This window comes from Tachysurus vachellii, chromosome 1 (genome assembly GCF_030014155.1).
Source record: "Tachysurus vachellii isolate PV-2020 chromosome 1, HZAU_Pvac_v1, whole genome shotgun sequence".
NCBI lineage: Eukaryota > Metazoa > Chordata > Actinopteri > Siluriformes > Bagridae > Tachysurus > Tachysurus vachellii.
This window is the reverse complement of record NC_083460.1, coordinates 29,586,443-29,609,327: the sequence shown is the minus strand read 5'-3', so window position 1 is coordinate 29,609,327 and position 22,885 is coordinate 29,586,443. Positions and strand designations below refer to the sequence as shown.

Here is a 22,885-nt window from a genome sequence, read left to right as displayed (position 1 = left end):
ACATCCTTAATCATAAACATCACCAATTCTAACGTTCTGCTTTTGTACAGAACACAAATTCAATAATAATCATAATCATAATAATAATCATAATCATAATAATAATAATAATAATTATACATTGCAAATCTTATTACAGTATAAATTACTAACCTTTTCACCTATCTTGTTCCACACATGTTAAAATGCACTTTATTCTGCCCTTCTAAGCTCCCTTAATTTCAGGCACAATAAAAAAGACTCCATTTCTGTGGAATACTCATGAAATCTGTTCGTTTTATTCCTGCTTTTTAAGCTTCTGTGACACAGGTGGATCCTCGACTTTACTCAGAATAGATAAGATATACAACATTCATGTGCAATTAAAAGAAGTGGCTTTGATTTCAAACTTAATGGCTAAGTATTAAACAATCAGAGCAGTATTTTATAAGCTCAACCTTAATGTTTCATCTGTGTAATTCACAGACTGATACACTTCTTTTGTGGAGAAAACTTAAAAGATTTTGAATAATCTGTTGTCTTAAATAAGCCTTAATACTACTCTGCCTGTGATTAAATAAAAAAATATATATAAACTTTGACCTCTTTGCACTAAAACAATATCCAGACAATTAATCAGTTTATTGGCAAGAATCTGAGAATCATTTTATTCCTAATCTCAGATCAGTCTTAATTCATGTCCTGATCAATGGACCAGACCCACTCTACAAAACATAAAGCAACTCTGTATAAGGTACTAATGCTTGATTTTATTTTTTTACTTATTTTTTTTTAAATCACTGCTATTATTGTACCTTATCTGAGAAAGCAGTATGTCCATTTTCAGTAGTTATTTAATACCTTATATTATTTCTGCTAAACTATAAATTGTACACAGCGAAAAGCTGAAATTGTTTTCAGTACAGCTGAAATAAAAAGAAAAGAGGAAACATTGCTTCTCCATTTTTAGGGTTTGGTGTTGATTGTTGTGGTTCTTTTTAGCACATTCTTTTCTTTGGAAGGAGCATTTTTACACATTTATACATGACGTTTGTGGAATTTCTCAAGCGTCCTGTAAATCTTTTTTTTCTTTCTTGCCCTCCCCTTCTGCCTTGTCTACTTTGTCACTCCGTCTCTTGCGGTTGTAAGTGCTGGTTTTTGATGCCGTTAGTGAGTTCATCCCTAAGAGCTTGTTGATATGACGAAAAGCCAGTAGCCGCAAGGCATGCTGAAAGACAGTAGCTGATGTTGGTCTCATGATTACATAAGTAATGACAAAACAGGAATAGATGAATAATTGTTACCCAATGGTTAAGGTCCTAGAAACTAAAAGTTTTGTTTTCCTAATCTTCACACTGGTATTAAATCTTTCCATGAGACAGTGCCAGTGCTTCCTTGTTCTGACAGCTAAACAATTATGTTACTAGATAATGACATGTCTCTAATACATGTTTAGAAATATTGGGGAATTGTTTCAGCTGGAAGATTATTGTTTTTATAGTTACATCGTTACAACTAAGACTGTGAGACTTATTTGATAGCCACACCACATGAACATGAAAATTAAAAAACATGAAATCATTGATATGGTGAAATTCTCTATAAGGAAGCTGATATCTAGGATTTATTGAAGGAGTCTCTGGCGTCCATGCTGAGTAACAAAGATAAAGCTGTAACTAAGTTCTGTTTTACAGTAGCAAGGTAAATTTCCCTACCTTAATCATTTAAGATTAAGCTCCATCATGGTTACATATATGGGAATGATTTATAATGTGTTTGTATTATATTAGCAAAAGGTCCTTTTTTAAATACCTGGGCACTTGCTGTTACATCCTCTCTGGCTTGCATGGTCATGGTCTTGAGTGCATCTGTTTGAACTTTTTCACATGGATCTATCAAGCCTGGACCATCTGACAGCAGAAATAGTACACACTGCAAATTTTTGTATGAACCAAATTGTAACATGAGCTACGTATATTATCATATACGTATATTAACATCATAAAATAATTATTATCTGGTCTTTTAATTCCACGCACCTTGCAGTAAGATTCCACTAGAAATACACTCCAGAACTCTGCGCAAGGCTTTTCCTGGACTCAGAGGAGTCAATGCACTGCTGATGGCTTTCTCAATCAGCAACTCCATAGCCTTTAACAGCAAACACATCATCATCATTAAGCACAATGGAGAATTTGTTCCTCACTAAAGCTAAACTGAAAGGTGACTAATCAGAATTCAGGTGTCGTAAATGCCAGGCTCTCACCCATTCTGGCATCTTGCCCCAGGTTGGCATGCGCTGACAGAGGTCTCTAAGTACACGGATGATGATCACACAGGACTGAAGACCATTTGCCCGAGCCTGCTGACAAAACATACTGAGACTGCATTCATATAAAACAAATTATGCATCTTCCAGTATAAAAACCTTCATTCCTAATTTTAGTTTTATCATTTCTATCCAAAAGGTAAAGCAGGCCTACTCTCTGGAAAGAACAATGACATATTTTCCAGAATATGAACATACTGATATCACATTAAGAAATTCATGCACCTTCAAGATACAAATACTTTAATACAAAAAACTTTAATACAAATTGATTGTTTTTACAAAAAAAAAACAAAAAACCCTGGAACTTCCCTGATAAATCCTTTTAAAGTTAATCTATTTTCATTATTTTTCATTTTAAAAAGTCTGCTTAGTTTTGCTTTGGATTTTGCAGGAAATAATAGAAGAGAGTGGAAAATTTACTTGAAACCATTTTGTATGACGAAGGGCAGCCAAGTACTCAAGGCACTTTGTCCTGTTTAGAGCATCTGCAGTGTCGTCAGGCACTAGAAACAGACAAGCAGGATATAGATCAACTGATTTCTTGTTATTTGAAACATCCAAGTTAAGACAAAAACATTGCAACTTCTGTACATAGCAGCAAAATCTGCAAAAACATTTACCACAAATGTAAATCAATATAAAATACAAAGAGGAAGATTTGCACATAACATCACAGGAATAGTTTCCACAGCTCCTGGTTCCTAGAAATTGTTGCAATGGAATAAGTTACGTAAAGATTGAGTCTGACTTAAGTAAAAGGTACAAAAAAATGAAATAAGAAAAGTGATAAAACTCAATATAGCTTAATAATGTACAAGATTAGCTAATCAGATAAGCCATGTTTTGTGTCTGAGCTCACTCTTAAACATATACCAAAAAATGATTCTCTTTTTCCAGTAATACAGGAGATGGCCATTAGATATTGCATAAAATTTGTGGCCAAATCTATTTTTGTACTTTTCTGGCCACAAGCTTCAGAATCTTGAAGGTTGCAATCTGCGTATACACAAAGCTCTTAAAACCAAATCTTTGAACACTAATGGACTTTAGGAATCTGGAATGTTATATCTCATTAAATGAACTTACACAGGTTTTTATCAAGGTAAATGGTGAATGTTTTGAATTCATTGATTTATAATAAAATATATTATGGTATGTTTGACTATTACACAAGTATATAATCAAATTTTTTTAAGAACAGGAAAGCTTTTGCTGATAATTTTCAAAAACTGCACCATTTTTTCTTAAAAAAGGATAAAAAGAGATAATAAAGATTAAATAGCGTCACATCTAACATTGACAGTGATCAAACAAAGTATTTGAATATTCTCTCCTCTACTGGACCGCATTCAATTCAAAGACAGAGTTCAAAAACACACAGATCTGCAGATAAACAAAAAATTGTCAGTCACGTGGACATTAAATTAGGGGTTGTCAATGACAATGCAATAACATTGTAATAATATACACAAGGGAAATGTGTCAAGTGAAATAACTAAGGTTGGTGTTTGCTAAATTTGCTATTTTTAGATGTTTGCTTTCCTTGTGTGCCCCAAGGGAGGAGCTACACTGTGAGGAAAGGAACCAAGGAGGTCCAAATTAAAGGTAATGAGAAATACTTAGTTTAAATGGACAGTAAACATCATGTTCCCTTTGCTTATAAATAATTACAGACGTTCCCTCCCATCTATTGAGTAAAACACCGTAAAACTGTGTGTGTCTGAGTCACAGTGATTGTAATGCACAGTACGTCAATGGCATAATGACACGTAAAGTTACAGAAAGGTCAGAGATCCTGCTTTAGACTCAATAAGAGCAAAATTATACACTGAGGCTGGCCAATTCACCCACTAACAGATGTTGTAAATAGTGATACTAAAAATTGAGTTGGGACTAAACAACATCCCATCTCAGTTAGAGCCAGATTTATCTTAAATTTGGCTTTTTTTTTTAAACAAAAAGTAGACATACAGTGCAGTCGACTGAAAGCATGGGTTCTCTAACCTTTCTCAGGCAGCTTGTCACCTGCCTTTCCCTCTGTACCAGGCTCAGGCTCAGGCTCAGGCTCCTCACTCATCATTGGCGAAGTGAGACAGATGGTCACCTGCATTTTTGGTTCCTTGCTGGAAATAATGAGGATGTTGGCTTCCTCAGGCTGAGCCTGCACCACGTACTGATCTTCAGAAAAGGTCTGCCGGTTAAAAGGACACGCTGCATTACTCACTACAGAGGAGACAGCCGGGCACGAGATGGAACATCCCAAATTATATCAGAGCTATAGCCCCATAAGGAGAATTAATCAGAATTGAAAGTGCCAGGTTTCACAGTTAAAGATTTCACATTATGCAATATGAGAATGGAAAAGTCACTCATGTTCTTTGCTTTTAAGTTTTTGTGCTTTGGGCTTGCTGTATGTAATAAATAACCCGGGCTCGCTCTGTAGGGTTTAGGTGTCAGAACCAGGCAGGGGAACTAAAGATCAGTTAAAGTATTCATCACCATCTTCACATTTATTTGTATGGAACCTTAAATGAACCAAAATCACAAAGCAAAAACTTCTATAGCAACAAACTCCTCAACCTGCAGAAAAACAAAAATTACATTACACCAAGAATTTGAACATCATGATTACAACAACACTTTGTATCTAGGGACTGTTGAAACCACATTTTTTTCAGGAAGTATATAAAAGGAAAGCAGGTTTACAGAATCTCATGACCTTACATGGTGAATTTCCCAAGAAATGCAGAAGAAACCAAACCTCGTCTATAGCCTTTCTTCATAAATGTGACTAAAAAAAAATTCCTGGCCATAAATAATTCACATTTGTTCTTAAACTCAGAAATATGCCATCTGCCACATGTAATCAAAATTTTCTAATACAGGCATGGTACTTTTAACATGACATGACTCTGGAACATGGAAACATGCCTTATTTAATGTATAAAAAACTTGTGAGCCTGCTGTAGTAGAAAAACAATTAATTACTGCAAACTTAAATTACATTACAGCACTGCTACCAAAGTTTTCAGTGACAGTATAACCTGAGGTGTTTTATTCTGCATAAAACATGGTAGATTACAAACACAAACCCATTTATTATTATTATTATTATTATTACCAAAAGGTTTTAAGAAATTTTCAAGGTTCCTTCACATGTTTTTGGCTTACAGATACAGGTCATTTCTGGCCTTTAATGGTATGAGCTGTGGCCTCAACAATATTTCACGTATTTCTGATTCCATTTAAAAAGTTCTCACTATGCTCTAAAAATCAAACTCCCTTAGAGTGGAATTGCATGTAAAATTGTTGCTTGTCCAGCAAAACATCTCACAAGAATGGGCTGCTGACTTACCCTCAATTGTTTGGGAAGCAGTTGAGCGATGCTGTTCAACAGGGAAATGGTGGGTTTCTTAGTAGAAAGAAGGATGAGCTGAATGCTCCTGTCTCCATGCAGCAGCAGGCCTTTGGCCAGAATCCCCGCTCTCATCACTCCATTCAGCACTTGGCCCTGAGGATCCAACCTGTTACATCGCCAGAGACAAACAAGTTCCAGTCTCCACAAAACATACAGTATTCCAGACAAACAGGTCACAAAACAGACTAGTTAAAGAGTAATGATCAATTAAAAGATCACTAAGATTTTTTTATGTTATTCAGTATAATTAATCAGTGTCCAGTATCTGTTTAAGCTAACATGATGAGTAGGATCACCTAGAGAAGAAGCCTTTGGCCATAACATTCACAAACTCATTAGGGCATTTCTACTATCTATTGATCATCCAACCAAATGCATATGGCAATGAGGTAGAGGTTATAATCTTGTATCAGTGATATTTCTTATTAATATTCAAGTATCCTAGTACAATTAATTGGATAAGGAGGGAAATAAACCATAACTAGATAAAAGAATAAAATGAAATATAGCTGCAAGCAGCGATGGCGGGCCCTCGCACGTTTTTTTAATCGCTATACGGTGCCTCCCAGAAAACAATGCACGGTGGGCAAGTGCATCAAGTGGGTAAATATCAGTGGACTATTTTATGTTGTTACTGACCCATTTGGGGACTGTAGGTAAATGAAACCCCACATTTTAGACAAATGGGGGCGCTAGTGAGCCACTTAAGAGACACACCTTTGTCTGACCTTTTTGTCCACACTTAACAGCCGACAAATGTGATGTGTCAAATTTCAAGTTAATCTAAGCACGCCAAAAGTAAATATTAAATATGCCTGAAATAAAAGCAAACTTTGACACGATGCCATGGCAACAGTGTTTGAAATATCAAAAATCTGTTTGCAATTTCACATCTCCAATATCTCTGCGTCATGGTGGCCAAGTCTGGTCTCAATTGCATGAATCAAAAAATCCACCTTTGTGACCGACACACTTCCTGGGGCCAGTTGGTGGCGCTATACCCGGGACTCACAATAAGCAAATCGATGCGATCGGAATCCTTGACCAAACATACACACCGCGTGTCATCACAAGACATTTTTTGCCTTAGATAGAAGACACTTCCTGTTTCTCTGAATTCGCCATAACTTAGTCGCCTCGCCATGGCAGCACCATTCAAGATATCAAAAATCCCTTCACAATTTAGCAAGTGCAATGTCTCGGCATCATGTTGGCCACTTTTGATGTCAACCGCATGAATTCCCTAGGAGGAGTATTTAAAAGTTCACTGCATGCACTTATAAAACAATCCAAAATGGCCGACTTCCTGTTGGGCAGAGCTCATAGTTTAGAGCGCGAAAGTTGTTCGGGTCGATGAGATCTATATGCGTACCAACTCTCGTACATGTGCGTACATAATTGCCCGATCTGTGCACCAATGTTTGTTTTTGCATTACAGAGGGCGCTACAGAGCCCCCCGCCACGCCCGTATTCCAGCCTTTGCCCGAGCCTAGTGAAAAAATAAATAAATAAATAAACCCGAGCAAAAACAATAGGGTTTCGCACCTTTCGGTGCTCGGGCCCTAATAAGAATGTAGTAACAACATTTTCAGGCTCAATGCAGGTCATTTGCGCTTTGACATAACGGCTTGAATTAAGGATACCTAATCCACCTCCTGAAATGATCTGCATTACCTACAGACTTGAACAGATCTCTTCCAAGAAGACCTACAGATTATTCGAGATGACTTTGAACAGGGTTCGGAACTATTCTCTTCAGGCTGACAGATTTGGAAATCCTCAGATAGACTTAGTGGAGCGACTAACTTTAAATCCATTGCTTCTTTGCCATCGTGCTCCAACAGCATGTCAGACACCAGTTTAAGAGCTCTCTCTGAATGAGACACAATGCGCTGCACAGCTTCCAGCTCATGATCCTCTGGGTAGATGCTGGCATGCTTGGCCATGATGTGGTGGTCATCTGGGGAATCTGGCAGACGAACAGGCTGCAGGAGCAAAAAAAATGTCCAGATTATCTTAATGTTTAATTATGATTTAGCACTTCTACGCTGACAAGGTCCTGGTGCTCTGTGCCTAATCCTGAATCATTCCATGTCTTTCAAGAATTTTTGCACTTTTCTCACAGGAAAATGCTGCTGGTAAAAAGATTATGATGAGACAATAAATCAGAATTTCAGCTGTGTTAAACAACTAAGAACAGGTGGCCTTCAAGTAAATTAAAATTAATAAAATTGTGTTAGCAGTGTGTTTTTCGTCATTGTTTTGATGAATAATGAATTTCTGCCACTGGAACACTGAAACACTGGATGCACCTCTCTGTAAACGGTTTCTGTTGGCTTCTGAACTCATTACCATCATGAGTTACATCATCAGTAAAAATTAGTGAGCACAATCCAGAAGCAGCCACACAAGTCCAAGTCATTACACTACCTTCATGTGCTTGACTTGATGAGGTTGTATGTTTTGGATCATGATCCTTTCTTTCTCTACACTTTGGCCTTAATCGTGATTTCTTTTTTGTGAATTCCTATCTGACCTTTTCTCTGTTAAATGTTTGTTTAACTGTGTTGACAAAAAATGCAGTCTCAAAACCCACATATCTGATTATGTAGGAAGAAATTGCATATTGGTTCCATAAAACAGCTACCGTGCCAATCTGTGGTAAAAACGAGGTAAAAATCTCTATGTCAAGAGATCAAGATCTAGACTTCAGTTCAATGACATGTTCAACTGCGTACTTATGTAATACTAAATCCTGTTTGCCACTCCAAGCACTGTGTGCTCAGGTCTGTACCTACCCACAAGACAAAGCTAAAAAAGTTTCAGTGTGCATTTATTTGCTTAAATGTTATGCATGTGTTGGTGCAGTTTTACTGCTATTTCAGAACCAGAATACAAAGCCACAAGACATTGATTTACAAGCAGAAGTATCTGACACAAAAAGATCATTTAAACTTTTGAAGGCAAATTTTCCACATTGACTATTTCTTCAAAATATGGCAGTTTTACAAAAACATTTCAGTATATAAAAATAAATGGCATAGAAGGTTCTGCTAAATGTGAAAGCCCCCAGCCTTATATTCCCCCACCCACTTCCCCCAAGAGACCACTGCTGCACATCCTGCATTTGCGTACTGAAACTTTACTGGCGCCTTTCACAACAGAGCTCATCTGTTTGTTTTTTTTTTTGTTTTTTTTTTACTATTAGAGATACTGTTATCCACATTTTAAATGGAATATTTTAATTTCCCTGCTTCATAAGCTTCACTTTTGTCCTCACCAGTAGAGGGGGCAGAGGCATCCTGGGGTGGTCTGTGAACAGCAGGGGTGCTAGTCTGTGCCTCTGTTTCTCCCAGTATAGGTGTTCCTCCTCGACTTTCCTCCAGTAAATGTCCTCCTCATATCTTCTTAAAAAAAAAAAAAAAAAAAAAAAAAAAAAATTAAGTATAAATATAACACTTAGGTGAATGCACTTGCGTGGTCTGTTTTGTGATTCGGCATCCAATACAATAAAGGAACTCCTGCAGACGTTTTTCCTTTTGTCACACTCCATACTCAAACTTCACCAACGACTGGCTGACCTGATGATGAGATCAGTTATCAACCTACTGTATTTTCATAGCTTTAACAGCTCTTAACAGAAAAGAAAATGAGGGAATAAAAATAAACTTAAGGGAATAATCTTCTTAAAGCCAGCTCTGCGCTCAGCAAAAATGGTATACAAAAATTCTGCATGCCTGAATGCCTTTTCCATTTGCCATATTCTGCTCTTAATGAAAAAGTAAGTGGTTGCACACTGTACTCGTGCTGTAATAAAAAGTGGATGAAAGTGGCTTTGTTTACTCCATCTTAAAAATACATTATTACTGTATACAATCAATTCAGATGAAATACAAATTTCAATTCAGATACAGTTTACCTCAAACATTTATTTCTGGTTCCAATAAATATATGATATCAGTCCAGTATGAAATAAACAAAATGAGAAATGGGCAGTGAAACTGTCCAAACTGAAACTCTTAACTTGAACAACAGATTACAGCTCCAGTTAATAATTTTACTCAACATGCAATGTCAAAGTCTACTTTCTTGTTCTGCACACTACAGAAAACTATAAAAGTGAAAACTTTTTTTCCTTAAACAAAGCAGTATGAGCCACAAACACAAGTCGGTTGTCTTTTTAGTGAACCTTTACCATGGTAGAAATGGAACGCAGAAATCCCCACTGTTTCCTCTGTTTATATTTATAATATACCAGTAAACGTCCCACCACTATCTGCCCTCGAACAACTCGAGTCAACTGTTTCATGAAACGTAGTATCGGAATATTTGTCAGAATTTATTTATCTTTTTATATATATGACTTTTTTAAATCATACAGCTTAAGGAAATGTTTTTGTGAAATGTTCTCAGACAAAAAAAAAACAACAACACTCAGTGGGAACTAAGAACATGGTTTTAAGTATGTTTTTACACCTATTCACACTTCTTGAGTTACGCGTCAACCTCACGTCAAAGAAATGAATGCTGTTTGAGTCTGAAGAAAAAAAAAACAACAACTTTGGCACACAGCCAGGCATTTTGTTGCTTTTTGACGTGAAAAAAGTAAACAACTTTTGTTGCAGACTATTTAAAAGCTACAAATGTTCAGCAAATATTAATGGATGGCTACTTTTTCAGTAAATAACTGTGTACTTTTACAAGTACTTTCACAGTTACTAAAAAATATGACACAGATGAAGTTGTTTTTTTAGTATGAACTTCACACAGGGTTCTTTTTTGAGAGTAGAAAGCAGACACATTTTACTCATGCACACACGCAGAGACACACATGCATGCACACATATGCACACTAACCCCTCTGTGCTAAATTGAAATAAATGAACCTCATGTCCATGTGCCAGTGCTGGTCATCCTCAAGCTGTCTCTTGAGCATGGATTTCTGATTCTGCTTCCTCAGTTTTTCTTCCAGAAGCTTCCTTGCACGATTACTCGGCTTGATGTCCACCAGCAGGTCTGGATTCACCTTTTTCTGCAAAGAATTAAAACTAGTGATTAAAATCTTTGTAACAATTTTGGATTTCGCAACTGTCTCCCTCTGGACCCAAAATCATACAGGGTTGTCACAGCAACAGAAAACCTTTGGCATTTATGTTGTATTGGTTTGCGTTGTATGTCGAAACAGATTTTTATATAAAGATTCCATCATCAATTTTGATCAAGTTATACCATTATACACTGAAAACACATTATATACATTGAAGACTACATTAGTACACTTTGAGAGATTTCCAATATTATATCTTTGTGTGAAAAGTGAGCAAAAAATCCTGCCTTATACTGAAGCCGGTGTCTTCTGCCCTTTAAGTGCATGTCTTTGGCATTGGGATCGTTGAAGCTGCACTCACACAGCTTACAGTGGAAGCGAACCAGCTTTTCATCATTGTAAATCTGAAAGAAAACAAAGCATGAGTTTTAAACACAGATGGAAAAAATAAAGGGAATGTAAACATGCAATATATTTACATTTACTTTAGGTAGCCTGAAGTAGGTTTACAAAGGCTGTTGAAATTTCAAAGCTGCAAACAAGCTTCAGCTTCACTCACTTAATGTGATACTGATATACAGTGGCAAGTATGTGAACCTTTTGGAATTTCATGATTTTTCTGAATAAATGTGTCATAAAATGTGATCTGATCTTCATCCAAGTCAAGGGTATTGACAAACATAGTGTCTAAAAAGATTAGACAAAAAGGTTAATGAGATCAACCAAAAATCCTCATAGAGCATTGTGGAAAAAGAATGTGAACCCTTGAGTTAATGACCTCAAAAAAGCTAATTGGGGTCAGGTTTTAGCACACCTGGAGTCTTGTTTAGATAATATGTTTGGAGGTGTGAACTACAGCTACTTAGACTGATAAAAACCCCTCAAACCTTTTGAGTTTGCTCTGCACAAGAACAACACACTTATTTGACCCATACCGTGCCAAAAAGAGCTTTCGGAGGACCTACAATCAAGAATTGTTTACATAAAGCTGGAAAGGGTTACAAAGTTATTTAAAAAGACTTTAAAAGAAATTTACCAGTCTACAGTTAGGCAAACAATCTACAAATGGTGACGCTATGGTACTGTTGCTACTCTACCAAAAAGTGGCCGCCCAGTCATGACACCAAGAGCACAACGAAGACCCATCAATGAGGTAAAGAAACAACCTTGAAGGACAGCCAAAGATTTGAAGGCATCATTGGAACTTGCTAACATCTCTGTTCATGAGTCTACAATACGTAAAACACTGAACAACCAGGGTATCCACGGCAGGACACCATAAAGGAAGCCACTGCTTACTAAAAAGAACGTTGCTGCATGCCTGAAGTTTGCAAAAGAGCACATTGACACTCCACAGCTGTATTAGTAAAATGTTTTGTGGACTGATGGAAACTAAGATTGAACTATTTGGAAAAAACACCGCGCTATTTCTGGAGTAGAAAGGGCATGGCATATCATCGTGAAAACTGATGAATCATCCCATGATCCCAACTGTAAAGTATGGTCGAGGAATCATCATGATTTGGGCCTGCTTTGCTGCATCAGGGCCTGGCCAGCTTGCAATCATTGAGGGGAAGATGAATTTCCAAGTATATCAGACAATTCTTAAGGATAATTTGAGTGTCTGTACGCCTGCTGAAACTGTGTAGAAGGTAGGCGATGCAACAGGACACAGACACAAAACACTGAAGCAAGTCCACAACAGAATGGCTTTAGAAAAACAAAATCCACCTTTTGGAGTGGCCAAATCAGAGCCCAGACCTCATCCCAATAGAGATGCTATGGATTGGCTTGAAGCGGGCCATACACGAGACGTCCAAAGAATATGACCAAGCTAAAGCAGTTCTGCCAGGAAGAATGGGCTAAAATTCCTCCTCAAAGATGTGCAGGTCTGGTTACAGGAAGCACCTGGTTGATGTTATTGCTGCCAATTGGGCGTCAACCCATAATTCAAAGGGTTCACTTACTTTTTCCACTGCCATTTTGAATGTGTGTGTTCAGTAAAGACATGAAAGATCAGAATTTCTTTGTGTAATTATTTTTAGAAAAATTTTGTGTCAATACCCTTGACTTAGATGATCAGATCACATTTTATGACAAATTTATTCAGAACACCATGAAATTCCAAAAGGTTCACATTTTTTTCTTGCCACTGTATTAATACTTAATATGCACTGATTCAGTGATACTATGTGTATTCAATCCAATATAGAATAAATTGTATTAAAATTAGATAGACAAACTAACAGATATATTAGCATCCATATCAAATAAAATTCCACCTTTGGCCCATATCTTTGATCTGAGTGTGATCCTGGCATGGATGGGAAAAGAGTGCGAAATCTGGCTTCAGAATGATGCTATAGCCCACACTGAACCAGATACCGTGATACCACTTTTTCTCTTCCGATCCGATACCGGCGTTTGCCAGTATCGGCCGATACCAATCCGATATCTGTGTTCTTTTCTACCTTTAAAACTAAAGAAGGTATAGTTATTAAGATTTATTTGTTTCTGGCAAAGAAATACAAAAATCCCCATTACTGGATGAAAAATGAAAACACAAGAAACCTTAAAAAAGTATTACTGCAGTAGCAAACAGTACTTTTAACAGTTGGTGGTATAACAATCTAAACCATATATACTGCAATTATTAAATTAAATTATTTTCTGAACAAAAGGCAATATTTTAAAGTCTTAAATTAGAACTCTTGAAACAATGCAAAATGTATTAAACAGAAACCCTGCACCCAAATGAGCGACATGTTTAACGCACTGAGGTAAATGGAAAGGGTGCCTGCTAAACTTGCCTGTCTGATGCAGGTGGTTGTGCAACATATTTCCTATAAAATTTATTTTATTATATTTATTAATTATTGCAATTTAATATATAAGTGCATTTTCTTATAAGTTTAAGCAATAGTGTATGATGTTTGCTGTTCATTAATCAACCACCACGGTCATGGGCGACGGAAGCAAATAAAAAGTGGGTGTGTCCTGTCCCACACACATATAATGGTTCTGACGCCCATGGATTTCAGGAAGCAGGTCAATGCTGTAGGTGAAACGCGGAGTGGAGTTTAATTTATTAGGGCATTCCTCAAGCAGAATGGATTCGACTGGCGGTGCTCTGAAAAGTAAAAAAAAAATGCATATGCGCTGAATAGAGACAGTAAAAGTAGGTGGGTCCAATATTATTGGTCTTAAAAAGTGGGTGGGTCCTGTCCCACCCACATATAATGGTTCCAACGCCCATGACCACGGGTAACGGATTTGGATTGGTCACGCACCAACGATACCCGATCCACTCAAAGTGTTTGGATCGGCGCCGATACCGATCCAAAATATCAGATCGGTACATCCCTAGTTTAAAGGGATGCTTAAGGTTTTGGCTATAAGCAGTTACTGAAAACTAAAATATACAAATTTCAGACACCAAGCAAACAACAAAAATTAAATGTGAACATGTTAAACAGCTGAAGTGAAAAAAAAAAAAATTGATGATCTGGAATATCTATTAAATGGTACTATAATATGGAACTTCCATGTTATAGTACGGTTATTATATGGTGTCTGTAATCAAATATCCTCTGAAAAACTCACCTCCTCTACATAATCATAGCCAACAGGTTGGACATTTCCGTGAGCACAACCTCCACTTCCCTCATTTTCACTCTGTAGGTCAGATTTTGGCTCGTCGACCCTCACTGGGTCTAGAGCAGCAGCTTTGGCTTCTGTGCAGCAAAAAACACATTATAATATTAGAAGCAATGTTAACCATCTGACAAAGTATTTACAGCACACATCCATCCATACCTTCCTCAAGATCTTTAGACTTCAATATGTTTGTCATGGCAATAAACAAAACAACTAAAAATTAACAAAATTAACAACTTACCATTAACTATGGCTTTGGGAGGAGCATGTGACTTCAGAGTCTCTGTTTTGGGAGGTTTTATGAAGGGGGGTTTCTGTGACACTGCAGAGGAAGCAGAAGCTTTGGTTGGTTTTGCAGAGATTGTCGTCATCAGAACAGGGGCAGAGCTCACAAAAACAGGATCACTGGATGGTATAGGTTTGCCAAGTTTTGTGTGCAGCTTCACCACCTAGTGACAATTCAAAATGAAAAGTGTTGGGTATAATTGTGTGTGTGTGTATAAGAAAGAGAAAGAGATATCATCCAAATCTGGTACAAGCCACCTTTTAGAACAGCTCACAAAATGTTACAAGACAACTTCATTTTGTTGGTATATGTCTGCTATAGTAAACCTAGTTCAACTCACAGATGGAATGTATTAAGGCACAAAAAAAACCACTGAGCTATGCAGGAATCAAATTTGAGGACAGACCTTTAAGTGCTTAGTCCCACGGATGTGTGCTTTGTAGGCATCTGCACCAGTACAGGAAACATCACAGAGCTCACAGTGCAGCTGAGTCTGAACATTATGTATCCCATTAATGACCTGACTGCTACCTTTCTGCAATGCCTCCTTCTTTTTGTGCTTCTGACCCTCCAGGTGCTCTTGGTAGGTCTGCGGGAGGGAAAAAAAAGGTGCACTGGATGTGAACTTGTTTATTAATATTTCATCAGTTGGTCATTATTTTAATTTATATCATGGTTAATCTTTATGTAGTGCAGAGTATGTAAAATGTTCTTGTACGTTTATATGGAAATGGAGAATATGGAGTTATATTGTCATAAATTGTATTGTCATAAAGGGTTTTATATTTCCTAAATTGCAGGAAACAGGCACAGTTGCTAAGATGATATTGACCTTAGATCTGATATGGGATAAGTGAGACATTAGTAATGCAATGGAAATCTGTAGCATGTGTACCTACCAATTACATAACATCTCACCATTTGTGAATTGTATTCCTCAAACAGACTTTAAAATACCTGTAAACCAGCACAGCTTATCTTGCAGATATCGCAGTAGTGAAGCTGAGGTTGTTTGGGAGGTCCTTTTGGCTTTTGGACTTTATTCTGATGAAATGTGGGTTTTCTGTATGCACTACGAGCAGAACCAGTGACCCTTGAACTGTGCCTTGAGCTACTCCAGGATAAACTGGTGAGCTGGTTTGTAGGGGTCTGAGATTGCTGTTGGGGAAGCTGGGGTTGATGGGAAGAACCCTGAGGCAGATGGGAGGGACATTGTGGATGATGGGAAGGACCCTGGGGCTGGCTATGGCACTGAGGGCCAAGATGTTGGGTTGCTTGATAATATGATGGAGTGGGGCTGTAGCTGTGGGGCTCATAACTGGAGTAGCTGTGGCCTGCAAAAACAAACAGACAGAAACCAAACTAAGCAAATTAAACTTTTGAAAATTATATCACAAAAACCTCCATTTCCATATGTGTCACCGTTATGACCAGATATTGTTATTGTAATTTACTGTGGAAGTTATCAAAAGCCAGCATTTTGTACTCTCAAAAAACAAATACCACCAGGTTAAAAATAGCTTGAAAAGCCTAAAATCTAAAGCCAATAAGCGTAAGTTTAAAAAGTAAGTTAACCTACTACATATCTTTCTATTTGGTTAGCAGACACCATAATTTCATTGACCATTTAATCTTTAAGTCCATTCTTCCTGTTTTTGAAGTGTGCAAACAATATACATTGCTTTCACTGCTGAATCTGATTGGGTGTTCAAGCCCCAACATTACCAAAAGTGCCACTTTTTGGCCTTGAGTAAGGACCTTAACTCTCTCTGCTCCAGGGGCATTGTGGGCTGATAGGGGCTGACCCTATTCTCTGACAACAACTTCCTAAACAAATTGGGATATACAGAGGTAATAATTTTACTGTGCTATATACACTCACCGGCCACTTTATTAGGTACACCTTACTAGTACCGGTGTGGTCTTCTGCTGCTGTAGCCCATCCGCCTCAAGGTTCGACGTGTTGTGCGTTCAGAGATGCTCTTCTGCATACCTCGGTTGTAACGAGTGGTTATTTGAGTTACTGTTGCCTTTCGCTCGGTTTGAACTGCAGCAGATCGTCTTGACCATGTCTACATGCCTAAATGCATTGAGTTGCTGCCATGTGATTAGAAATTAGATGCATTGAGTTGCTATGCATTGATGCATTGAGTTGCTATGCATTAAATGCATTGAGTTGCTGCCATGTGATTAGAAATTTGCGTTAACGAGCAGTTGGACAGGTGTACCTAATAAAGTGGCCGGTGAGTGTGTGTGTGTGTGTGTGTATATATATAATTTCTTTAAAATTTATTTATTTATTTAACAAATCAGTTTAACACAGTGTTATTATTTTTTTAAAATGACAACAGTGTTGGTATGGTGGGACAGTGATGTGCAAGAAGGAAACCCCAACTCACCAACGTATGAAGTGGCAGCTGTTGAATTATAGGAGGGGCTCAGGGTAAAGGTGGAGATGGAGCTGGGGGGCTGCTGTATGCTGGTGGATGCAGGATAAACACTGTAGCTGGTGGACACCGAGCTAGTAGGATGCAGGGTTTTGAGCACTGTGGTCGGTCCTTGAGGTGGAGACTGACTGTACACTGCACTTATAGGCCTGTAATCATTTTTCACACCTGAAGGAATAACACCTTCATTAATGAGCAGAAGAAAAGCTAATAATGTTAGATTCATTACTAGCAGCCAATACACATACAAATACACATACAGTGATTATGATGTATGAGTGGTCGTGTTACTCATGGGAACATGCAAAGCTCTAACCAGCTGTCACTTTTTTGGGAGAGAGCAAAAATAAAAATTTGACCATAAATATTAGGCCATATAGTGTCTGAAACATCCATTACTCCGTATTTCTTTCTTTCTTTCTCTCTCTCTCTCTCATATATTATATATATATATATATATATAAAAATAAATGTCATTTATAGACCTAAAGGTTTATATACTCCTTCCGTGTTTTTTCTTCATTTTATTTTTTTTTCAACATGGAAATATGTAGTACACAAAAAATTGTTAAACAACCCAGAATAAGTTTTATGTTTTAGATTGTCCAAAATAGCTTTATGTAACCACCTCTGACTTTGGTGACAGCTTGGCACAATCATGGCATTCTTTCTTCAGATTCACAAGGTAGTTTACTGGGATGATTTTAAAGTGACTTATTTAATTATTTTAAGAAATGAAGGTCAGTCAATCAGAAAAATCTCAAGATCTTTGAATGTATCCCCAAATGTGGTCGTCTAAACCATCAAACACTATGACGAAACTGGCTTTCATGAGAACCGACCCAGGAAAGGAAGATCAAGAGCTATTTTTCTTTTGGATTAAAGTCAGGACATTGACTTGGCCATTCTAAAACATTATCCTTGTTCCTCTTTAATCATTCTTTGGTAGACAGACTTGGGTACTTGTGATTGTTGTCTTGGTGCATAACCCATTTTTCTTGAGATTTAGTTCATGGACAGATGTCTTGTCATTTTCATTTAGAGATCACTGGCAAAACTGGCAGTGCTGGAAAATAACTGTGGTCACACAAAATATTGACACTTTGGGCCAAATTTGGACATTTTCACTTAGGGGTGTACTCACATTTATGGCCAACGGTTTAGACATTAATGGCTATGTGTTGAGTTATTTTGAGGGGACAGCAAATTTACACTGTTATACAAGCTGTACACTCACTAAAGTGTCATTTCTTCAGTGTTGTCACATAAAAAGATATAATAAAATGTTTACACACACACACACACACACACACACACACACACACACACACACACACACATATATATATACACAGTGAGGAAAATGAGTATTTGAACACCCTGCTATTTTGCAAGTTCTCCCACTTGGAAATCATGGAGGGGTCTGAAATTGTCATCGTAGGTGCATGTCCACTGTGAGAGACATAATCTTAAAAAAAAAAAATCCAGAAATCACAATGTATGATTTTTTAACTATTTATTTGTATGATACAGCTGCAAATAAGTATTTGAACACCTGCCTATCAGCTAGAATTCTGACCCTCAAAGACTGTTAGTCTGCCTTTAAAATGTCCACCTCAACTCCATTTATTATCCTAAATTAGATGCACCTGTTTGAGGTCGTTAGCTGCATAAAGACACCTGTCCACCCCATACAATCAGTAAGAATCCAAAGAATCCAGAGCTGTCCAAAGACACTAGAGACAAAATTGTACACCTCCACAAGGCTGGAAAGGGCTACGGGGAAATTGCCAAGCAGCTTGGTGAAAAAAGGTCCACTGTTGGAGCAATCATTAGAAAATGGAAGAAGCTAAACATGACTGTCAATCTCCCTCGGACTGGGGCTCCATGCAAGATCTCACCTCGTGGGGTCTCAATGATCCTAAGAAAGGTGAGAAATCAGCCCAGAACTACACGGGAGGAGCTGGTCAATGACCTGAAAAGAGCTGGGACCACCGTTTCCAAGGTTAATGTTGGTAATACACTAAGACGTCATGGTTTGAAATCATGCATGGCACGGAAGGTTCCCCTGCTTAAACCAGCACATGTCCAGGCCCGTCTTAAGTTTGCCAATGACCATTTGGATGAACCAGAGGAGTCATGGGAGAAAGTCATGTGGTCAGATGAGAGCAAAATAGAACTTGGTCATAATTGCTCTTGGTCATAATTCCACTAAACGTGTTTGGAGGAAGAAGAATGATGAGTACCAACACATTCCCTACTGTGAAGCATGAGGGTGGTAGCATCATGCTTTGGGGGTGTTTTTCTGCACATGGGACAGGGCGACTGCACTGTATTAAGGAGAGGATGACCGGGGTCATGTATTGCGAGATTTTGGGGAACAACCTCCTTCCCTCAGTTAGAGCATTGAAGATGCGTCGAGGCTGGGTCTTCCAACATGACAATGACCCGAAGCACACAGCCAGGATAACCAAGGAGTGGCTCTGTAAGAAGCATATCAAGGTTCTGGCGTGGCCTAGCCAGTCTCCAGACCTAAACCCAATAGAGAATCTTTGGAGGGAGCTCAAACTCCGTGTTTCGCAGCGACAGGCCAGAAATCTGACTGATCTAGAGAAGATCTGTCTGGAGGAGTGGGCCAAAATCCCTCCTGCAGTGTGTGCAAACCTGGTGAAAAACTACAGGAAACGTTTGACCTCTGTGATTGCAAACAAAGGCTACTCTACCAAATATTAACATTGATTTTCTCAGGTGTTCAAATACTTATTTGCAGCTGTATCATACAAATAAATAGTTAAAAAATCATACATTGTGATTTCTGGATTTTTTTTTTTTAAGATTATGTCTCTCACAGTGGACATGCACCTACGATGACAATTTCAGACCCCTCCATGATTTCTAAGTGGGAGAACTTGCAAAATAGCAGGGTGTTCAAATACTTATTTTCCTCACAGTATATATATATATATATATATATATATATATATATATATATATAGTACTGTGGTGTACTGTATAACAAAGTTATAGACCTGATAGTGGTATATAGATATATAAATTTAACAACATAAAAAAGGTATAGAGATCACCTGTCTGAAAGAAGGATTCCAATGGCCTGTGGTGAGTAGCAGTGTCACTCGTCTGATAGTACTGTTTGTTATCATAGCTACTGACTAAAGCTGGCTGTCCATAGCTGCAGTTACCCTGTAGTTTTTAGAAGGAAGCCAAATTTGTCACAAATCAAAAGAATATTTAGAAAAGAAAGAAAGCACCTATTGTTTCTTATAAATATATTTTGTTCACATGATAAAATGTACATAATCAGTTTACTATACAGTCTTAGGTGTACAAGTGTATAATCCTTTGTTGCTCCATAAGCTATTAAAAGTAAGACTGACCCCTTCACCAAAGACCTGATAGGTCTGGGAGGTGCTGCTTTGTTGAGGTTCCACCTCTCGCTGGCCAAAAGTGTAATTCGAAGTTGCATGTGCCTGGTATGGCTGAAAGGTTTGAGTTGCTGCTGGCTGGGGATTGTGTGCTGTGACTGGACAGAAGGAGGCTTGGTGTTCTACTGCATATGCAGGCTGGACACTGTAGCTGCCAGTGGTTTGATGTGAGTATGTAGGGGGTGGCTGGATGCTGAAAGCAGGCAACACAGACAGAAAATTAATTTCAATAAACAAGTGTAAATAAAGCTTGATAAACAAATAAACTGATCTGAAAAAAAAAATAAGGTTATGCATGACATCAGTTTGGACCAGTTATAAAAACATAAGTGCAACTGCTCTTTAGGTGAGAATATTTTGTCATGATTAGACTGTCAGCAAGAATAACACAGATAGCAATTATCTAGTAGGGTTACAGTGCATCAACATTACAAAAAAGACAAAAGCATACTTGAGAGTTCAATGAACAAAAACCACATACTGTACACCTTTCAAGAAATTTAATGATCTGGCAAGATGCTTCACCATATTCTTGAGAACTGCATGTAAACCAGAGAAGCACAAGCCTGAATGCTTGACAGTTAGAATAAGGGCATGCATTAGCTCTGTAATGCAATGCGGGCATTTATGTGGTTTTTTTTTGATAACATGGTTTGGCTCCACTTGTCCCCTTAAGGGAAGTGTCACTGCAAAAATTCTTCTAACTGATCTCCTTCATCCTATGATAAAACATTCCTAACCCGATGGTCCACATGGTATTAAGGCTCACTGAAGGTTTTGATGAGGATCTATTGTTAATTATAATTTATAATTATAATTTATTGTTAACAGGAATTAACTTGTGTCACAAAGAGTCCACAACATTGAGTGCAATTATAAAATGGATATAGATTATGATATGTTATTGAATATTTAATGCATATTTGTAATAACCATTAGCACGTTCGCCTCACACCTCCAGGGTTGGGGGTTCGATTCCCGCCTCCGCCTTGTGTGTGTGGAGTTTGCATGTTCTCCCCGTGCCTCGGGGGTTTCCTCCGGGTACTCCGGTTTCCTCCCCCGGTCCAAAGACATGCATGGTAGGTTGATTGGCATCTCTGGAAAATTGTCCGTAGTGTGTGAGTGTGTGAGTGAATGAGAGTGTGTGTGTGTGTGTGCCCTGCGATGGGTTGGCACTCCGTCCAGGGTGTATCCTGCCTTGATGCCCGATGACGCCTGAGATAGGCACAGGCTCCCCGTGACCCAAGGTAGTTCGGATAAGCGGTAGAAAATGAGAGAGATGTAATAACCATCAATTTTTTTGTGGTTTGGGAGAAATGAAACATTTAGTGATGTGTTATAAGAAAATAAAAAACTTCACTGTATAATAACATCAGGATGTGTCACACCACCACACTGTTGAATTAATTACTAAAACACTTTTATTCCTTACTTAGTATATCCTACACTAAATAGTATACAATCTGTACACAAAATTGTAGATCATCTATACAGGTCGAGTACAGCTCGATAGACTCGTAGAACTGGGCACTGAAGATGTTCTGGCTCTTCACTGGGACCTCACTAATCCATTTTATTCCATACCTTTTTACAATTAAATTTTTGCTTAACAGTTTAATTAAATTACTACCCAGACAATTAGCTAATCAATTAACTAAATAAACCAATAATCAAATACATATTTTAAACCAGAAGAATATATGGCTGTAGATCTTTTAACTGTGCCATAACAAGGAGGTCAGTCTTTATATCAAGGACAGTAAAATACATTTCACTACATGTCGTGCTCTGTATGATTGTGTAGGTGACAAATAAAATTAGAATTTAAATGAACACCTAACCGTTAAATTAGAATTTATTTGGAATCTTTTGTGCCTTTTTGTTATTATGTCTAAAGATACAACAACCTGAGAGGACAGAATGACAAAACCCAGAGGTCAGCAAGTCTATTTACATCTGTGGCCAAGAGCAGGCTACTTAACCCAACTAACTGTCGGGGCTAATTTTGCTAGCTGAGTTAGCAAAACAACTTTGCTAACTGGTCTGTCACTCCTCGACAATACATTTAAAGCAGTTATTTGCTCAGTTTTCGTAAAATGATTCACCCATTACTCTGGAATAAAATGCAAATCTCCCACATTACCTGTATTGTGGTGCAGCGGCTCCATATGCATATCCATAATAATTACTAGCAGCCATTTTAGTTAGCTACTACGTTTCCCACCCGTTCTCCGACAAATTCCACCTTATATTGTACGTCTAACAAACAGCTTGTC

General features: G+C 37.8%; 1 protein-coding gene across 3 annotated transcripts; it reads right to left on the bottom strand.

Moving 5' to 3' along the window:
* Positions 1-28: 28 nt before the first annotated feature.
* zfr2 (zinc finger RNA binding protein 2) lies at positions 29-22,861 on the bottom strand. 3 transcript variants are annotated; one of them, XM_060881975.1, is made up of 19 exons: positions 22,753-22,861; positions 20,562-20,802; positions 20,253-20,367; positions 17,119-17,349; positions 15,677-16,053; positions 15,126-15,308; positions 14,675-14,882; positions 14,380-14,510; positions 11,064-11,180; positions 10,616-10,761; positions 9,010-9,136; positions 7,536-7,714; positions 5,667-5,835; positions 4,316-4,502; positions 2,732-2,814; positions 2,246-2,344; positions 2,019-2,130; positions 1,792-1,889; positions 29-1,207 (listed from the first exon to the last, which is right to left on the bottom strand). In XM_060881975.1, the coding sequence occupies exons 1-19, from the start codon at positions 22,806-22,808 to the stop codon at positions 1,043-1,045; spliced, it is 3,024 nt and encodes a 1,007-aa protein (XP_060737958.1). In that variant the 5' UTR covers positions 22,809-22,861; the 3' UTR covers positions 29-1,042. The 3 variants fall into 3 exon arrangements, with proteins under 3 accessions (XP_060737958.1, XP_060737967.1, XP_060737976.1); XM_060881984.1 differs by having other exon boundaries at positions 30-1,207; positions 17,119-17,334; XM_060881993.1 differs by having other exon boundaries at positions 32-1,207; positions 2,246-2,341; positions 17,119-17,334.
* Between the last annotated feature and the right edge of the window lie 24 nt (positions 22,862-22,885).

Coding starts and splice junctions, on each gene's coding strand:
- zfr2 (XM_060881975.1), bottom strand. CDS start 22,808: ATGGCTGCTAGTAATTATTATGGATATGCATATGGAGCCGCTGCACCA. Junction 20,803..22,752: donor GCCGCTGCACCACAATACAG/GTAATGTGGGAG, acceptor GCCTGCTTTCAG/CATCCAGCCACCCCCTACAT. Junction 17,350..20,252: donor GGAATCCTTCTTTCAGACAG/GTGATCTCTATA, acceptor TCATTAATGAAG/GTGTTATTCCTTCAGGTGTG.